This window comes from Heterodontus francisci, chromosome 27 (genome assembly GCF_036365525.1).
Source record: "Heterodontus francisci isolate sHetFra1 chromosome 27, sHetFra1.hap1, whole genome shotgun sequence".
Lineage (NCBI taxonomy): Eukaryota > Metazoa > Chordata > Chondrichthyes > Heterodontiformes > Heterodontidae > Heterodontus > Heterodontus francisci.
Window position 1 is genome coordinate 23,457,203 of NC_090397.1, and position 19,940 is coordinate 23,477,142.

General features: G+C 43.9%; 1 protein-coding gene across 1 annotated transcript in view; it reads left to right on the forward strand.

Annotated features, from left to right (window-relative positions):
* The window catches only part of LOC137384924 (anoctamin-2-like), a 186,167-nt gene that overhangs the window by 83,411 nt on the left and 82,816 nt on the right, over positions 1-19,940 (forward strand). Inside the window, exons 10-15 of the mRNA XM_068059633.1 lie at positions 341-392; positions 6,583-6,638; positions 11,643-11,684; positions 14,115-14,179; positions 14,928-15,062; positions 16,720-16,880. Of these exons, the coding sequence (XP_067915734.1) occupies positions 341-392; positions 6,583-6,638; positions 11,643-11,684; positions 14,115-14,179; positions 14,928-15,062; positions 16,720-16,880 (511 nt within the window). The remainder of the gene's footprint in view (positions 1-340; positions 393-6,582; positions 6,639-11,642; positions 11,685-14,114; positions 14,180-14,927; positions 15,063-16,719; positions 16,881-19,940) is intronic.

Consider the following 19,940-nt stretch of genomic DNA (forward strand, 5'->3'; position numbering starts at 1 on the left):
AAGCATTCTGGGACCTTGACGCTCAAACTGAGACCCCATCTGCCATCTCAGCTGGATCTTAAAGATCCCGTAGCACCATTCCAAAGAAGAGCATGTGAGTTCTCCCCTCTGCCCTGCCAATACTATCCCTCGACCAACATCACTTTTTAAAAAAAACACCTACCTGGTCATTAGCTCATTGCTGTTTGTGGGAGCTTGATAAGACATTTATTCTTACTTCGGGTTCAATTGCCTGGGGTCCAATGGTGGTTTGAGGTCCATGGGTAGCAGTTTGGGACATCACTGCTCTCTCTGTAGATGTGCTCTAGTTGTGATCTTTGACTTTTTTTATTCTTTACAGGTTTATGAAATTTTAAAGCGAACATCCTGTACAAGAGCCAGATATAATATGGGTAAGATCATTTTGCAAGCCATTACAGCATCATTCAGGGTGGTTTTAAAGCAATTCTTCAAGTAGATATAGGCATATAATACTGTGACCTTTTGGAGTGTGTTCCTTAGTCAGATATTGACCATTTATGCTAACTTTTTCTGGCACTGCTGCCACAGGAGGATTTTAGGGAAACATTTTAAAAATGCTTCTATTCATTTAAAAGTAACTCTCAAGGGATTAAATTCATAGAGCAGTAGAGCTGGAAAATATAGATCAGGATTCCATTTAAGAGTCTGAACCAGGGTCGTTTAGCCAAGAAAGTTAAGGGGTGATTGTAACTCTATCTCCTGGCCGAAACAGGCAGTTAAAATTAGTTGGGAGACTTACCCATCATCATTGTACTCCCTTCCTGCAGTTTTCTACTATTACCTGCCTTTCTGAGGAGGTGGTGATAAAACCTGCCTGACACTGGCAGGGTCCTTCTTTAAATATACAGATTAGGTTCTGATTACATCATTGGGTCACGACTGCTATTTTAACAAATGGCCTGAATGTGTAAGAGGCCCAAAGAGGAGCCAGTTTGTTTCACTTTCCTTGTGGGGACAGGAGGAGCAGGAGCACTCATCCAGCCTGACAAGGAACATTTAGGCCTCCCCTGCTCTGGCCTTCCATCCCTTCCTGATTGCAAGAACCACCCCAACTCAAAAAAACCTTCCGTTATGTTTTATGCCTCAAACATGAAGAAGCTAGACTCACAGTTTCTGTGTGAGCAAAGGCTTTATTCAAGCTGGCTGCCTGGAATTTATCGGGATTTGGTCTTAGTTTCACTTTTGGAAACATGCCCCTTCCAGGGTTGACTAACAGCATAGTGAGCACTGTTACACAGCACAAAACAATCACTCACTGATCAATCACAACATATTTTCCCCCTTGCAAGGAGCTTATTTTAAATTAAACCTTAGATAGCATTATTTACAGTCAAGGCATTGGAAGAATTTAGTATCTCTCCCAGGGAGGGCTGGGACGGTACCAGTTTGCAAGTGCATTCAAGATGTAGAGAAAGGCCAGGAAAAGGCAAAAATGGAAGAAGGAGTAGTTGTAGGTAACTCCATTCACTACACAATGTAAATCATCTTCATCGGGAGCTAAGAACTTGCCCATCGACCCTTCGCCTTTTTTGGTCATCATCAGCTTGTTAACTTGAGCATTACTGGATGATAGGGTACTTGTATAAAGCATACAAAGGAGGAAGATGATCAATCCTACAGTGCTCTGAGCATCCCACTACTGGACTGGAGCGTGGAGCAATGGTTGAGTTTCTGGTTATTTGCTGGATGATGCTCAGTAGACTGGGGTTACACTTCCTTTCTGGTTCATTGGTCATGGCAGACCAGGCCACATACATTGTATAGAGAGTAATGGTAGAGGCTTGCATCAAACCTCAATGAGACTGAGCTTCTTGAATCTTTGGTAGGATGGATACAACGGAGACAATGACACAGAAGATGGTGTTCAAACTGATGTAAACCTTATTTGCTGGACAGTCGTCAGGCTTAGTGTAAAAAAGATACAAAACAATTAATCACTGAACAATCAAATGCAATACCTTCTCCCCACAACATATCTGGATGCTGGGCACCATTCCTTTATTTCCGGGCACCAACCAGCTTCCGCCCAACAATCTATTCACACCCTCTGACCACTGGGCAACTAACAGATGACAAGCAGAGCAGGCCCACAAGTTAAAAGTGCCTGGGGCTCATACTGCCAAGGTCAGGGGGTTTTGGCACTCATCTCCATCCCTGCCTGCCTGATTTCCACCCTGAGTTAAAATCGGGGCGTTAGAAATTTGAAGAACATTCCCTTGAGTTTGCATCAAAATTATAATGGGGGAGATTGGGGAACTCTCATGGAAATTCTAATCCAGTAAATAAAATAACCATCAGTTAAATAGGTTTATTTATTGTTAATCTGTTTCTATCACAGGAATAGAATACATGCCGAAATGCTTGTTTTTCCTTCCGAAATTAGTAATGCCTGGATAACAACTTACCTCTAAATTAATTGCAGAGTTAAAACACAACTTCCTATTATAAATCTAAGGCCTATGCGGTTTGTATACAGCTAGAAGAATGATAAATCCCTTGAATTTCATTAATTTAGAAAATGATAGAAAATGGTATGGACTCAGTATTTCAAAACTTCCAGCAACCTGTACATCAGAACCCTCTGTTACGAACAGGTGAGGAAGAAGTCTCAGGCTCCCTCTTGCCCCTTTTCTGGTTTGGCTGGAACAGGGATTAACTTTTAAAAACAGTGTTTATAGCTTCCCCTCAGTGATATGCGATGCAACCATGCTAGCATGCATGCGTGATAAACACACACACAAATAGACACAGAGGAGGAGAAAGAATTAAAGGGGGAAGGTTTGAAGTAGTAGATGGAATTTAGTTACTGTTTTTGGTTTAGATGTAAAGGCCTTGATTGGAGTTAGGTCTTGCTGTTCTCGTTGGGGCCCAGTGCACACTTCTAAACTTGTTTCACTGGTACCAGAAGGCTGCAGGGGTCTTCTGTCTTGAGGCTTCATTTGCTTCCAAGGGTCCCTGGAACTTTGCATGAGAGAGAGAGAAAGAGAGAGATCTTGCTTCGCTTTGGTCTTCAAAATTGCAGTCTGCCCAAATCTTTCTGCGAGGCACAATTTAATCAATTCCCAGGTTGGCCAGTAGGTTAGCCACGTGACTAGCTCTTTGTTTAAAACAGCATCGCCTGCGAAGATTGTTGATTCTTCAAAGCTTACTAGACGCACTCAGTGGGGGTGGGGGGTGGGTGTGGGGCGTGGAGTGCTGGCTCTTACACAGACAATGACTCTCAATGTCTTTTGAGCATCACTATTGACAAAACCCATCTGGCTAATAGAATCAGGGAGCACTCCCATTGTCTCTGTATGTTACTGTCTTTCAGAATGCAAATGTGCAGCCATGTTTTCAGCTATTCGGTTCTGTGCTCTTTTTAAACAAGTTATGTTCAATATTCAATAAACATTCAAATATTGTTCCATATGATGAAATTAATATGTTTCCATTTGGCAGGTGTGGTTTCTGTCCCACCTCCATGCCGATTCATTCATACTTGAACTTCTTGGAGGGATGAGATTACAGCATATCTTCATTCATACCTTCATTTACAACAAAATATAACAAAATCCTACTGTTTTTCCCATTCTTTAGTTTGTCCTAAACTCTTCAATGCCCTATGGTTATCCAGAACTCTCCATTATGGTTTCCAATCTATCCCTAAGTACTCTTTTGTGCCATCCTATTTTTGCATGTTTTGTATTAGCAGTTGTCTTCTCTTTCTTTTGGGCCTCCTTATCTCGAGAGACAATGGATACGCGCCTGGAGGTGGTCAGTGGTTTGTGAAGCAGCGCCTGGAGTGGCTATAAAGGCCAATTCTGGAGTGACAGGCTCTTCCACAGGTGCTGCAGAGAAATTTGTTTGTTGGGGCTGTTGCACAGTTGGCTCTCCCCTTGCGCCTCTGTCTTTTTTCCTGCCAACTACTAAGTCTCTTCGACTCGCCACAATTTAGCCCTGTCTTTATGGCTGCCCGCCAGCTCTGGCGAATGCTGGCAACTGACTCCCACGACTTGTGATCAATGTCACACGATTTCATGTTGCGTTTGCAGACGTCTTTATAACGGAGACATGGACGGCCGGTGGGTCTGATACCAGTGGCGAGCTCGCTGTACAATGTGTCTTTGGGGATCCTGCCATCTTCCATGCGGCTCACATGGCCAAGCCATCTCAAGCGCCGCTGACTCAGTAGTGTGTATAAGCTGGGGGTGTTGGCCGCTTCAAGGACTTCTGTGTTGGAGATATAGTCCTGCCACCTGATGCCAAGTATTCTCCGAAGGCAGCGAAGATGGAATGAATTGAGACGTCGCTCTTGGCTGGCATACGTTGTCCAGGCCTCGCTGCCGTAGAGCAAGGTACTGAGGACACAGGCCTGATACACTCGGACTTTTGTGTTCCGTGTCAGTGCGCCATTTTCCCACACTCTCTTGGCCAGTCTGGACTACGATACACATATTAACACCCAGTGAAATTTAAAAAATGTGTTCCCTGCAGCATAGTCAGATGCTGGTTTTAAAGCTAGTCTTGGGAACAACAGTAGTCCAACTTGCATAGACTTGTATTCTCTTCAATATAAAAGACTAAGGGTGATCTAACTGAGGTATTTAAGATGACCAAAATAATTAAAAGGGTGGACAGAGTAGAAAGAAAGAGACTATTTCCTCTGGTGTGGGAGTCCAGAACAAGGGGTCATACCCTTAAAAACATAGATAAGCAATTCAGGGGTGTTATCAGCAAGTACTTCTTCACACAAAGGGTAGCGGAAATCTGGAACTCTCTTCCCCAAAGAGCTATTCAGACTGAGTCAACTGAAAATTTCAAAACTGAGATTGATAGATTTTTGTTCGGTATGGTATTCAGGGTTAGAGAACCAGGGCAGGCAAATGGAGTTAAGGTACAGATTATCCATGATCTAATTCAATGCCAGAACAGTTTTGAGGAGCTGAATGGCCTACTCATGTTCCTATGTTGCCAAGTGTTGGGTTGTGCAGTGGACAAAAGGGACTTTCTTATGATTGGCTTCCACAGCATGATTCGAAATTCCCTCTGTGGGTTACATTAGCAATGCCGACTTAATACAAATTAAAGCTTGATGCTCCATGATAATAGCAGTAATAGTAGTTGGCACGCGCAACACTATTGCAATACCTTAGAATCTTATGTGAATGGAAGTTCCAACTAAAAAGTCTGATCCTCAGAGTGCATGCCACCAGCTGTAAAACAGAGAAAGAAGGATTAGCTGAGAGCAACTACACGAACCTATTGAACAGACCTATTGTGACAATTTATTGGAATGCACCTGCTATTTAATACATGATTTGCTTACCTATTTCTTACAATGGAAACTTCTGTTTTGTATCGGTCACTGTATTGTCACCATTGTCATTGATGTTGGTTAAAAACTGCAGTGATTGTCCAACAAGATCAGCAAGCTATTTGGAGTTCGTGGATATTATCAACTACCATTAATCTTTCCACTCGTAAAAGAAAACGTCTGCCCTTCAAATTACAATGTGTGATTGTTGATAAATGGGCGGCACAGTGGCGCAGTGGTTAGCACCGCAGCCTCACAGCTCCAGGGACCCGGGTTCGATTCCGGGTACTGCCTGTGTGGAGTTTGCAAGTTCTCCCTGTGTCTGCGTGGATTTTCTCCGGGTGCTCCGGTTTCCTCCCACAAGCCAAAAGACTTGCAGGTTGATAGGTAAATTGGCCATTATAAATTGTCACTAGTATAGGTAGGTGGTAGGGAAATATAGGGACAGGTGGGGATGTTTGGTAGGAATATGGGATTAGTGTAGGATTAGTATAAATGGGTGGTTGATGTTTGGCACAGACTCGGTGGGCCGAAGGGCCTGTTTCAGTGCTGTATCTCTAATCAAAAAAAATAAATGAATACTTAATAAACTCACATGACATGCATTTGTCTGCTTTTTTAATGGAGACAGTAGTCATTCCCAATGGAATTCCACTTTTTTTTTGCAGAATGTAGTGTCAATTTCCCTGTGTCTTAGGTTGAACTTATACTGCAGCTGTCAGTCGCAGACTAATATCTGTGGACAGTGGGACCCTGCTAGCAGACTGGGATATACAGCTGACAGTGCAACCTGAATGATGCACAAAGGTCAGCCACAAATGATGTCAGTACTTTTGGACCTGGATGCATACAGGCATGGAGCTCTGCTCCCTGTTCGTTAATTGTCAATGCCAGAAAGGTAGTATACTTGTGTTCACTTCTTTCTGGCATTGAAAAAATTATAAACAACTTTTTAAGATTCCTAGGAGGTCTCATCTTGGGCTCTTTTGGAAAGTGTTTCATGCCATGTTGACTTCTGCTGCAAACAGCAGTGCAGTCTTTGAATCCAGCCTATGGTTCAAGGTTGAGATATTGGGCTCAGTTATGATTACAGGCTGTGATATTGGTGAAGCCTTGACTCAAGGTTACTGTTGTAGGCTGGAACACTAGTAAATCTTTGACTGGGAGCTATGGTTATAAAATAAGATAGTGCTGAGTTTTTGACTCCATTATAGACTGGGATGTAGTAGCAATTTTCTTGGTTCTAACTGTAAATTTGTTTTCAGGTATATCCACTTTAATAGCAAATGGAGTTTATGATTCGGCTTACCCTCTTCATGACGTATGTATGATATTTATTGCGGTACATTGTTTTCTAAAGGGGATGACGTAGAAGTACACAATGGGCTGAATTTTATCCAGACGCTGTGCTCCGCGGCAGCGCCCTTTAAACTCAGCGGGATGCCCGCATTTAGGGGCTGTCGCAGAGCCCCTGCGATATTATGCACGGGGGCTCATTAGCATCAATATACTGAGCCCCCCCCCCCACCCCCCAATATTACGTGGGGAGAGGTGGGACATTCGGCGCAGTGAGGAACCCTTTGACAGCTGTGCAGCAGGTGCTGGGGCCCTATTTTAAGCGCGCCAGTACCTGCTTCCTGACAGCTGTCAAAGAAATACTTACCTGACGGCTGAAGAGTGGGGCTGCTGTCAATTTGGCAGCAAATCAGAAAGTGCTGGAGAAACTCAGCAGGTCAGGCAGCATCTGTGGAGAGAGAAGCAGAGTTAACTTGACCAAGTTCACAGACCTGAAAGTTAACTCTGCTTCTCTCTCCACAGATGCTGTCTGACCTGCTGAGTTACCCCAGCACTTTCTGCTTTGCTGTCACATACTTACCCTGCTGTGTCCCAGTGTCCTGTGAAGTTGCAAACCTCTTCTTCCACTCAAGTATAGGTGTGCCGCAGCTGGGTGAATAATCTTAAATTTGCACATTCCAGGAATGAGACTTAAATGTGCCATAAAAGGCAAATACACAACAGAAATAAAACCATAATTGAAGAATATTTACATTCTATGGGCTTCTAATCATTTGACTGTGAAAAGCCGTAGACTAATATGCATTTGGAGTCTGTATTCATTTCACTGCCAAATGTTATGTAAAAATCCGTGTGACTGCAATTAAACAATCTGTGTTAAATAAAAACAGGAAAATACGTTCATATTCTAGCTGCATTGCCAACTAAAAATATTACACCAATAAATATGATCAGCTGCTGCAGAAGCAAAGTGTTCATGAACACACGTCGATGTGCACTAGTTGAAAAACCATGACAACAGCATTAGTCCTGCATAGGTCTTCAAACATGTGCAAGACAAACCTTGCAGCCAGAAGTCAGAGCAGTAGCACGGTGGAGTCACTTTTGCATTTAAAGGACCACACCAAAAACCAAGGAGGGCAGAGGGGTGCTCCAGGGTGGCCTCATCGTGTAACGAAGCCTCCCTGCTCACTCTCCTCCAGGCTGTGCAGGCAAAACGGGAGGTCCTTTTCACCAGCTAAGGTAAGAAGAGGCTTTCCCTCCTGAACAAGGCAGTCTGGCTAGAAGTGGCAGAGGAGGTGAGTAGCCATGGGGCTATCCGGCATCAAAGGGTCCAATGCCGGAAGGGGATGAACGATCACTCTCCCAGCCAGCTTTTACCCTCTAGGCTTCATGCGCACTGGGTACGACCGCCAAAGACATCCACAGCCAAAGGGCCATTATATCAGCAGCCTTCCTACAGCCGGGCTGCTAGTGCAGAAGTGGCACCACGTAAGAGAATCTGCAAGCATTTCCAAAAAGCATCCTGGCACAGATGGGTCTGCATTGGTGGCACAACACCCTAGAAAGGCTAGAAACAAATTCGTCTTCACTAACTTTGCAGCGCTTTTACTGTGTGAATGAAGTGTGCCAGCATGTACTGATCAGGGCTGCTCCCATTATAGCATTGACCTTCCAGAATTGCCAATGTATGGAATAACATCATTGCCATGCCAGTATCACTCATGTGCATCTCCATGGATTCAATAATATGGAAAATGGCTCAGTATTCTGCTGCCAGTAATGGTGCATGCAAAGATGTTGCAGATGCGGACTGCTGCACAACAGGTGAATGAGAGTGATGTGTGGCGTGTAGTTACTATGGCGTGCAGAACCTTTGATCGATGAGGTGCTGCCATGCATCCCTAGCTCGCTGCTTACCCTGCATGCTGTGCCTGGATGTTCTCTGTCCTCCCATGTGCCTTTCTTGCTGCAAGACCTCAGCGTCATCATCATCCAAGAATGAGTCCTGCTCATGTCTCTCCTCATCCTGCAAGGCCTCCCCGCTATTGACTATGTAGTTGTGCAGAGCACAGCAAACAGTAATGATGCGAGCTACCCTTTTCGGCTCGTACTGCAGGGCACCACCCGATCTATCCAGGTAGCAGAATCGCACTTTCAGCATGCCGATTGCCTGCTCAATAGTGACTCTTGTACCTCCATGGCTGGCATTGTATCGCTCTTCTGCAGCAGTGCTGGGGTGTCTCACCAGTGTCAGGAACCATGTCTGCGATGGGTAGACCTTGTCTCCAAGAAGCCACCCCTCCATCTGAGCCATTTCAGTGAACAGCAACGGCAACTGCGACTGGCGCAGGATGAAGGCATCATGGCAGCTGTCTGGAAAGCAGGCACATGTTTACATGAATCACTTCCAGTGATCACATACAAGCTGCACATTGATTGAGTGGAAGCCCTTATGTTTTACGTATTCAGCTGGTCGCCCGGCAGGAGCCTTGATGGCCACATGAGTGCAATCTATGACCCCTTGCACCTGTGCGAATCCCACAATGGAGCCGAAACCGGTGGCTCTTTCAGCTTGGCTTTCAGGGTCCGTCATGAAGTGGATATAGTCACCAGCCCTCCGGAACAGGGTGTCGGTGACCTCCCTGATGCAGCGGTGCACGGCTGACTGTGTGATCCCACAAAGGTCTCCTGTGGGCCCCTGAAATGACGCAGAGGCATAAAAATTGAGAGCTGCTGTCACTTTGAGGGCCACAGGCATAGGATGTCCCCCGAAGCCCCTGGGCTGCAGATCATCATTCAGCATGGCACAGAGATGTGTCACCGCCTCTCTCGACATCCGCAGTCGCCTCTGACGCTGGCGCTCTGACATCTGCAGGTATGTCATGTGGGACCTGTAGATGTGCTGTGATCTGTCGTGGCAAGCTCTCCTTGGCTGCTGCTGCTCACGACCGGGGCCTCTATGTGGGCTGCATCTGCCTGTTGGTTTTGCCTGCGGTGCATTTGGATCCTCTCAAGAAGCACATCAATGAATATAGGGTGAACCACCCCATCTTCAAGTTTCAATTCAACTTGGTTCCTTCAATGCTTCGAAGGTTCCTGACAGGCAGAGATTGATGCTGAGCGGTATATCAGGTGCTTTCATGCAGCAACTGTGTGGTATGGCATAATATTGCCCATCTTAGCTCCCACTAAGAGTGGCACCGCATGACCACATAAACATTGAACAAGCTGCATCGATTGACCTATAAGACATATAAGCTTCACACGCGTACTGTCTCTGGCACGCTCCCCACATATAGGTGACTCGAGTGCCATTGCTCCTTCACTGACAGAGGCAGTCAATGGCACAGAGCTGCCAAACATTATGGAGGGCGGAATTGCAGTGGATCCCTACACGTCTGTAGAGTGAGACCCCTGACTATCCCCCCACCCCCCTCCCTTCCAGTATGCAGAGTGAGACCCCTGAATATCCCCCCTCCCTCCTCCCTTTAAGAATGCAGAGTGAGACCCCTGAATATCCCCCTCCCTCCTCCCTTTAAGAATGCAGAGTGAGACCCCTGAATATCCCCCTCCCTCCTCCCTTTAAGAATGCAGAGTGAGACCCCTGTAATCCACCCTTCCTCCTCCCTTCCAGTATGCAGAGTGAGACCCCTGAATATCCCCCCTCCCTCCTCCCTTTAAGAATGCAGAGTGAGACCCCTGAATATCCCCCTCCCTCCTCCCTTTAAGAATGCAGAGTGAGACCCCTGAATATCCCCCTCCCTCCTCCCTTCCAGGATGCAAAGTGAGACCCCTGTAATCCACTCTTCCTCCTCCCTTCCAGTATGCAGAGTGATACCCCTGAATATCCCCCCTCCCTCCTCCCTTCGTTAATGCAGAGTGAGACCCCTGAATATCAGAACTTACCTTCGCTTGCGACAACTTCTGCCTCTGAGGACCCAATGGCATTTCAAATTGTGAACGGGACGGCATGTTCAGTGAAAAATCTGGAAGTGCCCATGGAGAGGTGGCGGGCTGCAGAATCTGCAGCGGAAAGTACCGTTTACATATTCTAATTTGGATGACACCGCCGTGCGGGGGTGTGGGGGGGGGAGGTGGGGAGGGGCTGCCGCACCTAGGTCCCCCCGCTGCTGGTAATTTGTGGCGGGCCCTTCGCAACGTTGCAGGTCGAGGCAGGCCTCTCCCTGCAGAAGTTTACCGGCCCCCGCACCGTGCCCTGCGGCGTCAAGGGGCCGATAAAATTCAGCCCAATGTGTGGCTTGGTGCCCAAGCATGGAGTTGCTCCAGCGAACGATACAACACCATCATGGGCAAGTGGTGAATGAAAGCAAGAGAGGGGAGCAAGCTTAAGGAGAGATTTTTAGATGGGGGTAATTCTGACTTTATACGAGAGTGTAAAACTGGCAATCCATGGAGAAGTTGCCTGTTACACATCTCTACCGATTTTCATTTCCATTGCGGTATGTATTTTCAAGTCAAAGGGTTGAAGAAAATGGAATCGCCAATCGGGAGAGATGTATATCGGGTGGTTGATCTGATATTGCTTGTGTCACACTATCAGCCAAAGTCAGAATAACTCTTCAGAGTCCAGATTTGTCTCTGACCTAAGTGCTGTACCTTGGCAGAGAAACCTGGGAACACATTATGAAATGGTGCATGGTGCCTGCAAAGCTATGAAAATAAAACTGTTTGGATAAGGGAAAGAAAAATATATAGCAAGCAACAAATGTTTACCAAGGCTTGTAGCGTCATTTGTTACATTAACTCACGTTAAGTAATATATTTAATATTTGGATGTGGAACTCACCACTGAATGTGAAACTTGCCACCACAGGAGCAGTTAAGGCGAATACCATAGATGTATTTAAGGGGAAGCTAGATAAACACATGATGGAGAAAAGAATAGAGAGTTATGCTGATCGGGTGAGATGAAGAGGAGTGGGAAGAGGCTTTTGTAGTTGGGCCAAATGGCCTGTTTCTATACTGGACGTTCTATGTAATTCTATGTAATATTTGTTTGTTAAAGGGTGATTATGAAGACACTGATCCAGAAGAGAATGAACGCAAGGTAGGGTCGTCATCAAATTGATTTAGGTATAATAACATCTTTCTCCTTAAGTGTTTTCAAAGGTGCAGGTGCAAATGAATCGACAATATTTTAATGACTTTGAGCAGCACTTTGCTTTACAGTTTTTTTTCTTCGTTCATGGGATGTGGGCGTCGCTGGCTAGGCCAGCATTTATTGCCCATTCCTAATTGCCCTTGAGAAGGTGGTGATGGTGAGCTGCCTTCTTGAACCGCTGCAGTCCATGTGGGATAGGTACATCCACAGTGCTGTTAGGAAGGGAGTTCCAGGATTTTGACCGAGCAACAGTGAATATCTGTGCAAGTATATTGACCATTCAGAGAAAGGCATCATCTGAAAGGAGAAGACAGAATTATCTGAATTGTGCTATGTTTTGGCATCTCTGATTTATGCCCAATTTTAGACAATTTTGATTTGCTTCTGGGCAAAAGAATGTTTTAAGAAAACCTGTTTCACATGTAGGAAACTACAGAATTCTCTTGTAATGGTGGATGATAATTGCATGACAATATCTAGGGCCATAGAAGAAAATTAATTGGTTCAAGTGGGTTAGTACCTCTATCTATCTGTATGTTTCTATCCATTTAAAATTCAAAAAATGGTGGGGATAATTTTCTTATCCCTAAGTGCCACTTCCTGGACGTTAACGACAGGGAAACATTTGTGCACGACACACATTTCCAGGGCCAAAAAAGGAAGGTGCAGACCAAATATATTGGAAGCAGGTGGAGGCATTTAAATTACAATCCTTTCTACATCATTTTCTTCCCTGAGCACTGGGTATTCACCAGTTTTTAGCACATAAATATTGTGTCATTTACTTATGATTTCAATGCTTTCCCATGAGAGTTTTATATGAGAGTTTTTGCCCATGTCAGAGATGCCCCAAAGAATATGCATCAACACAACCAGTATTATAGATCTTTGCCACATTTTCTGTTGTCTAACACTCCAGAAACAGGTGAATAGATTGAGGAAAATTAGTCTTAAATGTGTGAGGGCAGAAGAGAGACAGACATGCAAAGATAAAGGGAGAAACTGAAACGATGGGCTGGATTTTACCAAGTCCTCGACGTTAGGTTCTGTGACCAGGGGGGGTGCCAAAAGATGGGCTGGCAGCGGTCCACCATGGAGGCTGATGCTGGAAGGGCCCGGCCCAATCCTCCCGACAATGGTGAGGCTCCGTAGCGCCCCCACCCCCCACTGCTGGGCGATGGGACCTGAATTTTAATATTTAAATTAATGACATGCATAAATTTAATTGTACTTACCTTCAATCTTCTGGGCCCACCATGATCTTCAGCACAGCAGCCGGCACTCCCGCGCCTTCAATTCCCTGTCTGGTGAAAGCCGGCATGACACTGGTGGGGAGGTGGGAGGAGTTAATATTTTCATTGCGGGGTTGGGGGGGGGGGAACAGGGTCAAGTAAGTGCAATGGGTGTAGGGGATGGTGGGAAGGGGTGAACTTTAACCCCACAGTCTTGTGGGGTGAAGGTCAAATTAAAAAGCTGTGTTCTGGTGGGGGGGGGGGGAGAAGGGCAAATAGTAAATGTAATTGTTATTGGGGAGTGGGAAAGGGGTGCTAGAAATTTATGTAATACATTTTGGGGGGGGTGTTGTATCTTTAAAAATTCAAACTGACCGGCAGGGCTGGCTGCCCGAGATTTGGGGGGGTGTGCGGTGTGGTGCGGGCCACCCTGGCTATTTAAATGAGCTTCCGTACCTAAGGCCCGCTTTTGAGCTCGTTGCCGAGATTGGCAGCGGGCTCTTAAAATCCAGCCCAATGTGAGAGACATATAGAAGAGGAGAAACAGAATCAAGATTAAACATACAGAGGGAGACAAATAACGAGAGAGAGTCAGGCAATAGACCCAACTTTAATGAGCAGGATCTTTTAAAATGCTCATATTCAGCTTCTGTCAGCCTGTCTAATGTTGAAGTAGGTTTCTAGCTGGTTACTATAACAGTTGGTCTATTATTGGCAAGCACTCAGCTCACCACACTGGCACCCGTTTATCAAAAGACTGAAGAACTAGATATTAAGTTAACTTTTGCAATGCGTGGACACTCAGTTGATAGGATCAAAGCAGAAAACGCTGGAAATGCTCAGCACGTCCAACGTTTTGGGGTTTTATTTCAGATTTCCCGGATCTGCAGTATTTTGCTTTGCAGCCAGTGGGATCATTGGCAGAATTGGCCCATAGGGTTATAATCTACAGTTCGTCATACATTTCCATCTAACAAGTCTTTATACTGGAAGCAAAACCTCTCAAAATTTAACCTTAGTATTTTTACATTGGGCCCTGACCTCACAAAATATCATCAACTTATACTTTATCTTAAAATTCTATTTGTGAAGATACCAGAAAACTACTTTTGTAAAGTATTAATGTCTTTTATTGACCTTACAGCTGCTGTATCAAGAATGGGCGCAATATGGAGCATTTTATAAATACCAGCCGATTGACTTGATAAGGTAGATTTGTTCTTTCTTTCTTTGGAGATTAATTGTAATGACCATATTGCTTGAAAGCATCACATATTGGTACAGTTGTGGAGGATGGGAAAGTAATAGTTCACTAAAGGTGCATTGGTATAAATGGTATAATTAGGTGTACCCAGTGAAGTGCTTCATGTAATGGGAGTGCATATCTGGAATTCATTCATGGAACTTGGTCTGCCTGATTCCTGGCCTGCATAACTCTCTTTCCATTAATATTAATAACCTGTAAATGGTGTAGCTGGTGTATCAGTCATGCTGACTTCTGCATCTGAATTCCCAATGTGCATTCTGTTTATAATTGTGCTGTTCTCTTAAGCGCATGGCTTATAATTATTACATGTTTAATTAAGTAATGTACAGAACTATGTTTTGTGAATTGTGAAATGCATTAGGTGATAAGTCAAAGTGATAAGTTGTTTGATTGATGTCTGCGTGAGTTAGCCAAGTAAAACAGATAATGTTTCTGTTAATTTTTGGTGAGTAAATTCTCTGATCCATGTTCCCATCGAGGGACCACTCTCAAAGGGAGGGTGAGTCAGAGAACGGACTACATTGTAGAATGGATCCTCCAATGTGTGCTTCCCTTGAGCACAATTATTTACTGGGAATTTATGATCAGCGAATTTAATCCAGTCTCTTTTGTTGCACCTTATACTGGTTTAATGATATTTCAATTGGACTAAATTGTTTAGTAGTTTGTTAACATTCCCGTCTTTCATAGGAAGTATTTTGGAGAGAAGATTGGACTGTATTTTGCATGGCTGGGACTATACACTCAACTGCTGATGCCAGCGTCACTGGTTGGGATCATAGTGTTTTTTTATGGTTGTGTTACAATAGACAATGATATACCAAGGTAAGGGTTTATTCTAATCCAAAAATGAGACACTCCTTACAATCTAATTGTTTAATAACTGAAAATAAGAAATGCTAATTCTACTAAATTAATGCAATTACGGTCTATTGTGTGGATTTAAAGTCCTGCAGTTCCATAAATTGAGAACAAAATTTTCAGGACCCATCAGAAAATATTATTACATAGAATTACATAGTATTTACAGCACAGAAACAGGCCATTCAACCCAATGAGTGTTTATGCTCCACACGAGCCTCCTTCCCCCCTACTTAATTTCACCCTATCAGCATATCCTTCTTTTCCTTTCTCCATCATGTATTTGTCTAGCTTTCCTTTAACTGCATCAATGCTAGTCACTTCAACAACTCCATGTCATACATTGTTAGCACTCTCTGGGTAAAGAAGTTAGTCTTGAATTCCTTATGATCAGTAAATACAATTGGAAGTTTATACTGATGGTATTTAATGGCCTAGAAATTGGTTTGCTCAGCATTCATTTTTTGGGCATTGCTCAGATAACTAAGGCTCCAATATGGCAGGTAGTAAATACATATTTCCAGCTGAAGTGTGCTGACCCCTTTACTATCTCTGCCACATACTGATATCAATTGCTCAGAACAGTTTTGTCACTATTTAAAAGAGAGAAAATAGGAAATTGCAGTTTTACCAGGACAGAGATATAACAAATTAAAGACAAGGTAGTCAAGAATACAAAGAAGCAGAATTGGGTAGAACATTACAGTTTCTCTACAGTACAGGCTATACAGGCTATCATCTGTAAGGCATGTAATTGAGGCACTACAGTGTCACCATTGGCAGGAATGTGTAATTATAGCATGAGGAGTTTAAAAAAGAAGCTTTTGGTAAAGATATAGGCCTACAAAGTAGCATACTGTCTCAAAGTTGACAACAGGAAGTAAGGTTTTGTAGGAGGCATATCCCTCTAATCTTCTGTACTGTGTAATTTATCTATTAATATTAATCTTTTGCCTTCATATACAACCTGCCTCCAAAACCTGACAATTGATGCAATAGTTGCCTTTTTCCAGTGAGAGTAGATCACCCTGTCATTGTGCAATCTGGTCATCTGGTTCTCACAAATTGCTCAAAAAACTGCTTTGATTTTTTTCTGCCATCCAATTTTTTTCCTCAGTAACTCAAATTTCTAATATCAAAAATGTTTATCATATATATTATATGTATACATATATAAAATTACACGTTTCACAATAACATGATTACATTGAATTGTCTTTTGTGTATTCTAATGCTGTTGTTAATGTTTTTAATTGAAGGCCTCAACTGTTCTCGAAAGCCTAGGCTTCCACTTGATCATTTTTGTGCAGTCCATCATTTCATCTCTGTTTAAACCTCTTGGGGTTCTCATCTCTTTCCTGATTGTTCTTTTAATATTGCAGCAATTCAAGTGAGAGTCAACCTGGGCTGTTGTCTTTACCATCCTCTCACTCATAGAATAGTGGGTAGCAAAAGAGAATATAATAGGAATTAAAACAGCGATCTAAAACATGGAGGGGTTTGAAAAGAACTTTCTTTTTAAGCATTTGCAACCTGTACCAGAGGTTGTCTATTTAAATTAAAATAATATTTATGATTAAGCACAAATTTTCAATATTCTTTCTCTTCTGTATTGCTTCAGTATAGAGATGTGTGATGAGCAGAATAACTTCACCATGTGCCCACTCTGTGACAAGTCCTGTGACTACTGGTACCTCAGTAGTGCTTGTGCCACAGCACGTGCCAGCCATTTGTTTGACAATCCTGCAACTGTCTTTTTCTCCATATTTATGGCTCTCTGGGGTAAGAAAATGTTTGCTGCTGTTCAGCTTCTAGTTAAACAATGAGTATGTAGCACGAGAGGGCTGATCTTTCTTGTCATAGAGCTCAGTTGCTGAAAATATATATTGGGAAATTGCGGGCAGTGTGCCTGTGATTTCCTAATATGTTCTCCCAGCAGGTGAGGCAGTATGTTTGTTTAGAAATCCAGCCCTTACTGTTTGAGAAAATTAACTATTGATTAAAAGCCTTAAGAGAGAGTATTACAGTTTGAAACACACACCCATGCTTTGTTTTCGTTTCAAATTACTGTCCAGGTGGTGAAGTTGAAACTTATCCCCTTGTAGCGTGCAGAGTGCTTGCACAGACTGACACTTGCTCATTCTTCGAAATCTCACCTGCTGCTTTGTTAAGCCTATTAGTTTGGCTGAGGGAGTGATAGCCCTGAGAAGCTTCATGAACTGAAACTTCAGGTTTCTTAAAGGGACAAGCGTTCAATATTAGTTATTTTTATATTTGAAAAGCTACTCAATCCCAATGTATGTAAGAAAAGTTGCAGAAGCAAATATTCTATTGTGTGAAGTCATACTTTTGTTTGAAATCAAGTAATTTGCATTCTCCCTCAGGTATTTTTGCACTGCTGCGAACAAACTTACCTGATTTACATTTAGGATTCAGATAGCGAAGTGATGGGCACACTGCCAGACATGTAGTTATACCAGCTTTTCTTCTAAAAAGGATCATTTTTTTTCCATGAAGTGTAATGAGATGCAAACTGACTTACACACTGCTATCATCTACCAATACATTCTGCGAAGGGAATACTGTTTCTGGAGGGTTCATTGTGCATGGAGACTTACTTCCCTGCAGGTGGATGTGGGTCTGTGAGCTTGGAGAATGTGACATATCACTCTTAAACCAAAGGACCTATTAGCCCTGAAACTGTGAAATGCTGCTCCTGGATTGGTGTCCTGCTTGCTTAGAATACCATTCAGACAAACAGGCACAGCGATTATCAGCCTGATTCACGGCATTCCTGATTTTACAGATGTTGATTTTAATGTCAGGAAAATTTGGAGCCTGCAAATTGGACTTGTTAACCTCTGTGTCCATATTCTCCTGATAAGGGAAACTCTCATTTTATTTTGTATAAAAATCCTTCCCTTACAAAGTACTTTTTAATATTTTATATGCTGTAATTACCACAACCAGCCCTATTTAAAAAACAACAGTAGTTAATGAAGCTAGGTCACTGGTTGTCAATGAAACACACGTCTGCTTATAACACCTATTTAAATCATAATACCTCCCCTTTGTAATTGTGATGCTTAAATATTGAAACCTTGGGGAACACTATGCGACAGCATCAAATCTTCATAAGGATTAAATCACCATGAATTCAGAGAGTATGGTTAATACACAGGATTTTGGAAGTTGACATATGACAATATTACAGCAATAATCATCAGGGTAGGCGGTGGCTTAGTGGTATTATCGCTGGATGAGTAACCCAGAGACCCAGGGTATTCCTCTGGGAACATGGGTTCGAATCCCACCACAGCAAAAGGTGGAATTTGAATTTAATTAATAAATGGAATTAAAAGCTAGTCTAATGATGGCCATGAAACCATTGTCGATTTTTGTAAAAACCCATCTGGTTCACTAATGTCGTTTTGGGAAGGAAATCTGATATCCTTACCTGGTCTGGCCTACATGTGACTCCTGACCCACAGCAATGTGGTTAACTCTTACATGCCCTCTGAAATGGCCTAGCAAGCCACTAACCGCTACAAAGTCAATAAAAAGGAATGAAACCGGACGGACCACCCGGCATTGACCTAGGCATCGGAAACGACAAAGGCAAACCCAGCCCTGTCGACCCTGCAAAGTCCTCCTTACTAACATCTGGGGGCTTGTGCCAAAGTTGGAAGAGCTGTCCCACAGACTAGTCAAGCAACAGCCTGACATAGTCATACTCACGGAATCATACCTTACAGACAATGTCCCAGACACTGCCATCACCATCCCGGGGTATGCCCTGTCCCACCGGCAGGACAGACCCAGCAGAGGTGGTGGCAAAGTGGTATACAGTAGGGAGGGAGTTGCCCTGGGAGTCCTCAGCATCAACTCCGGACCCCATGAAGTCTCATGGCAACAGGTCAAACATGGGCAAGGAAACCTCCTACTGATTACCACCTACCGCCCTCCCTTAGCTGATGACTCAGTACTCCTCCATGTTGAACACCACTTGGAGGAAGCACTGAGGGTGGCAAGGGCACAAAATGTACTCTGGGTGGGGGACTTCAATGTCCATCACCAAGAGTGGCTCGGTAGCACCACTACTGATCGAGCTGGTCGAGTCCCAAAGGACATAGCTGCTAGACTGGGTCTGCAGCAGGTGGTGGGGGAACCAACACAAGGGAAGAATATACTTGACCTTGTCCTCACCAATCTGCCTGCCACAGATGCATCTGTCCATGACAGTATTGGTAGGAGTGACCACCGCACAGTGCTTATGGAGACGAAGTCCCGCCTTCACATTGAGGATACCGTCCATTATGTTATGTGGCACTACCACCGTGCTGAATGGGATAGATTTCGAACAGATCCAGCAATGCAAAACTGGGCATCCATGAGGCGCTGTGGGCCATCAGCAGCAGCAGAATTGTACTCAACCACAATCTGTAATCTCATGGCCCGGCATATTCCCCCACTCCACCATTAGCATCAAGCCAGGAGACCAACCCTGGTTCAATGAAGAGTGCAGGAGGGCATGCCAGGAGCAGCACCAGGCATACCTCAAAATGAGGTGTCAACCTGGTGAAGCTACAACCCAGGACTACTTGCATGCCAAACTGCGTAAGCAGCATGCGATAGACAGAGCTAAGCCATCCCATAACCAACGGATCAGATCTAAGCTCTGCAGTCCTGCCACATCCAGCCGTGAATGGTGGTTGACAATTAAACAACTAACTGGAAGAGGTGGCAACACAAATATCCCCATCTTCAATGATGGGGGAGCCCAGCACATCAGTGCGAAAGATAAGGCTGAAGCATTTGCAACAATCTTCAGCCAGAAGTGCC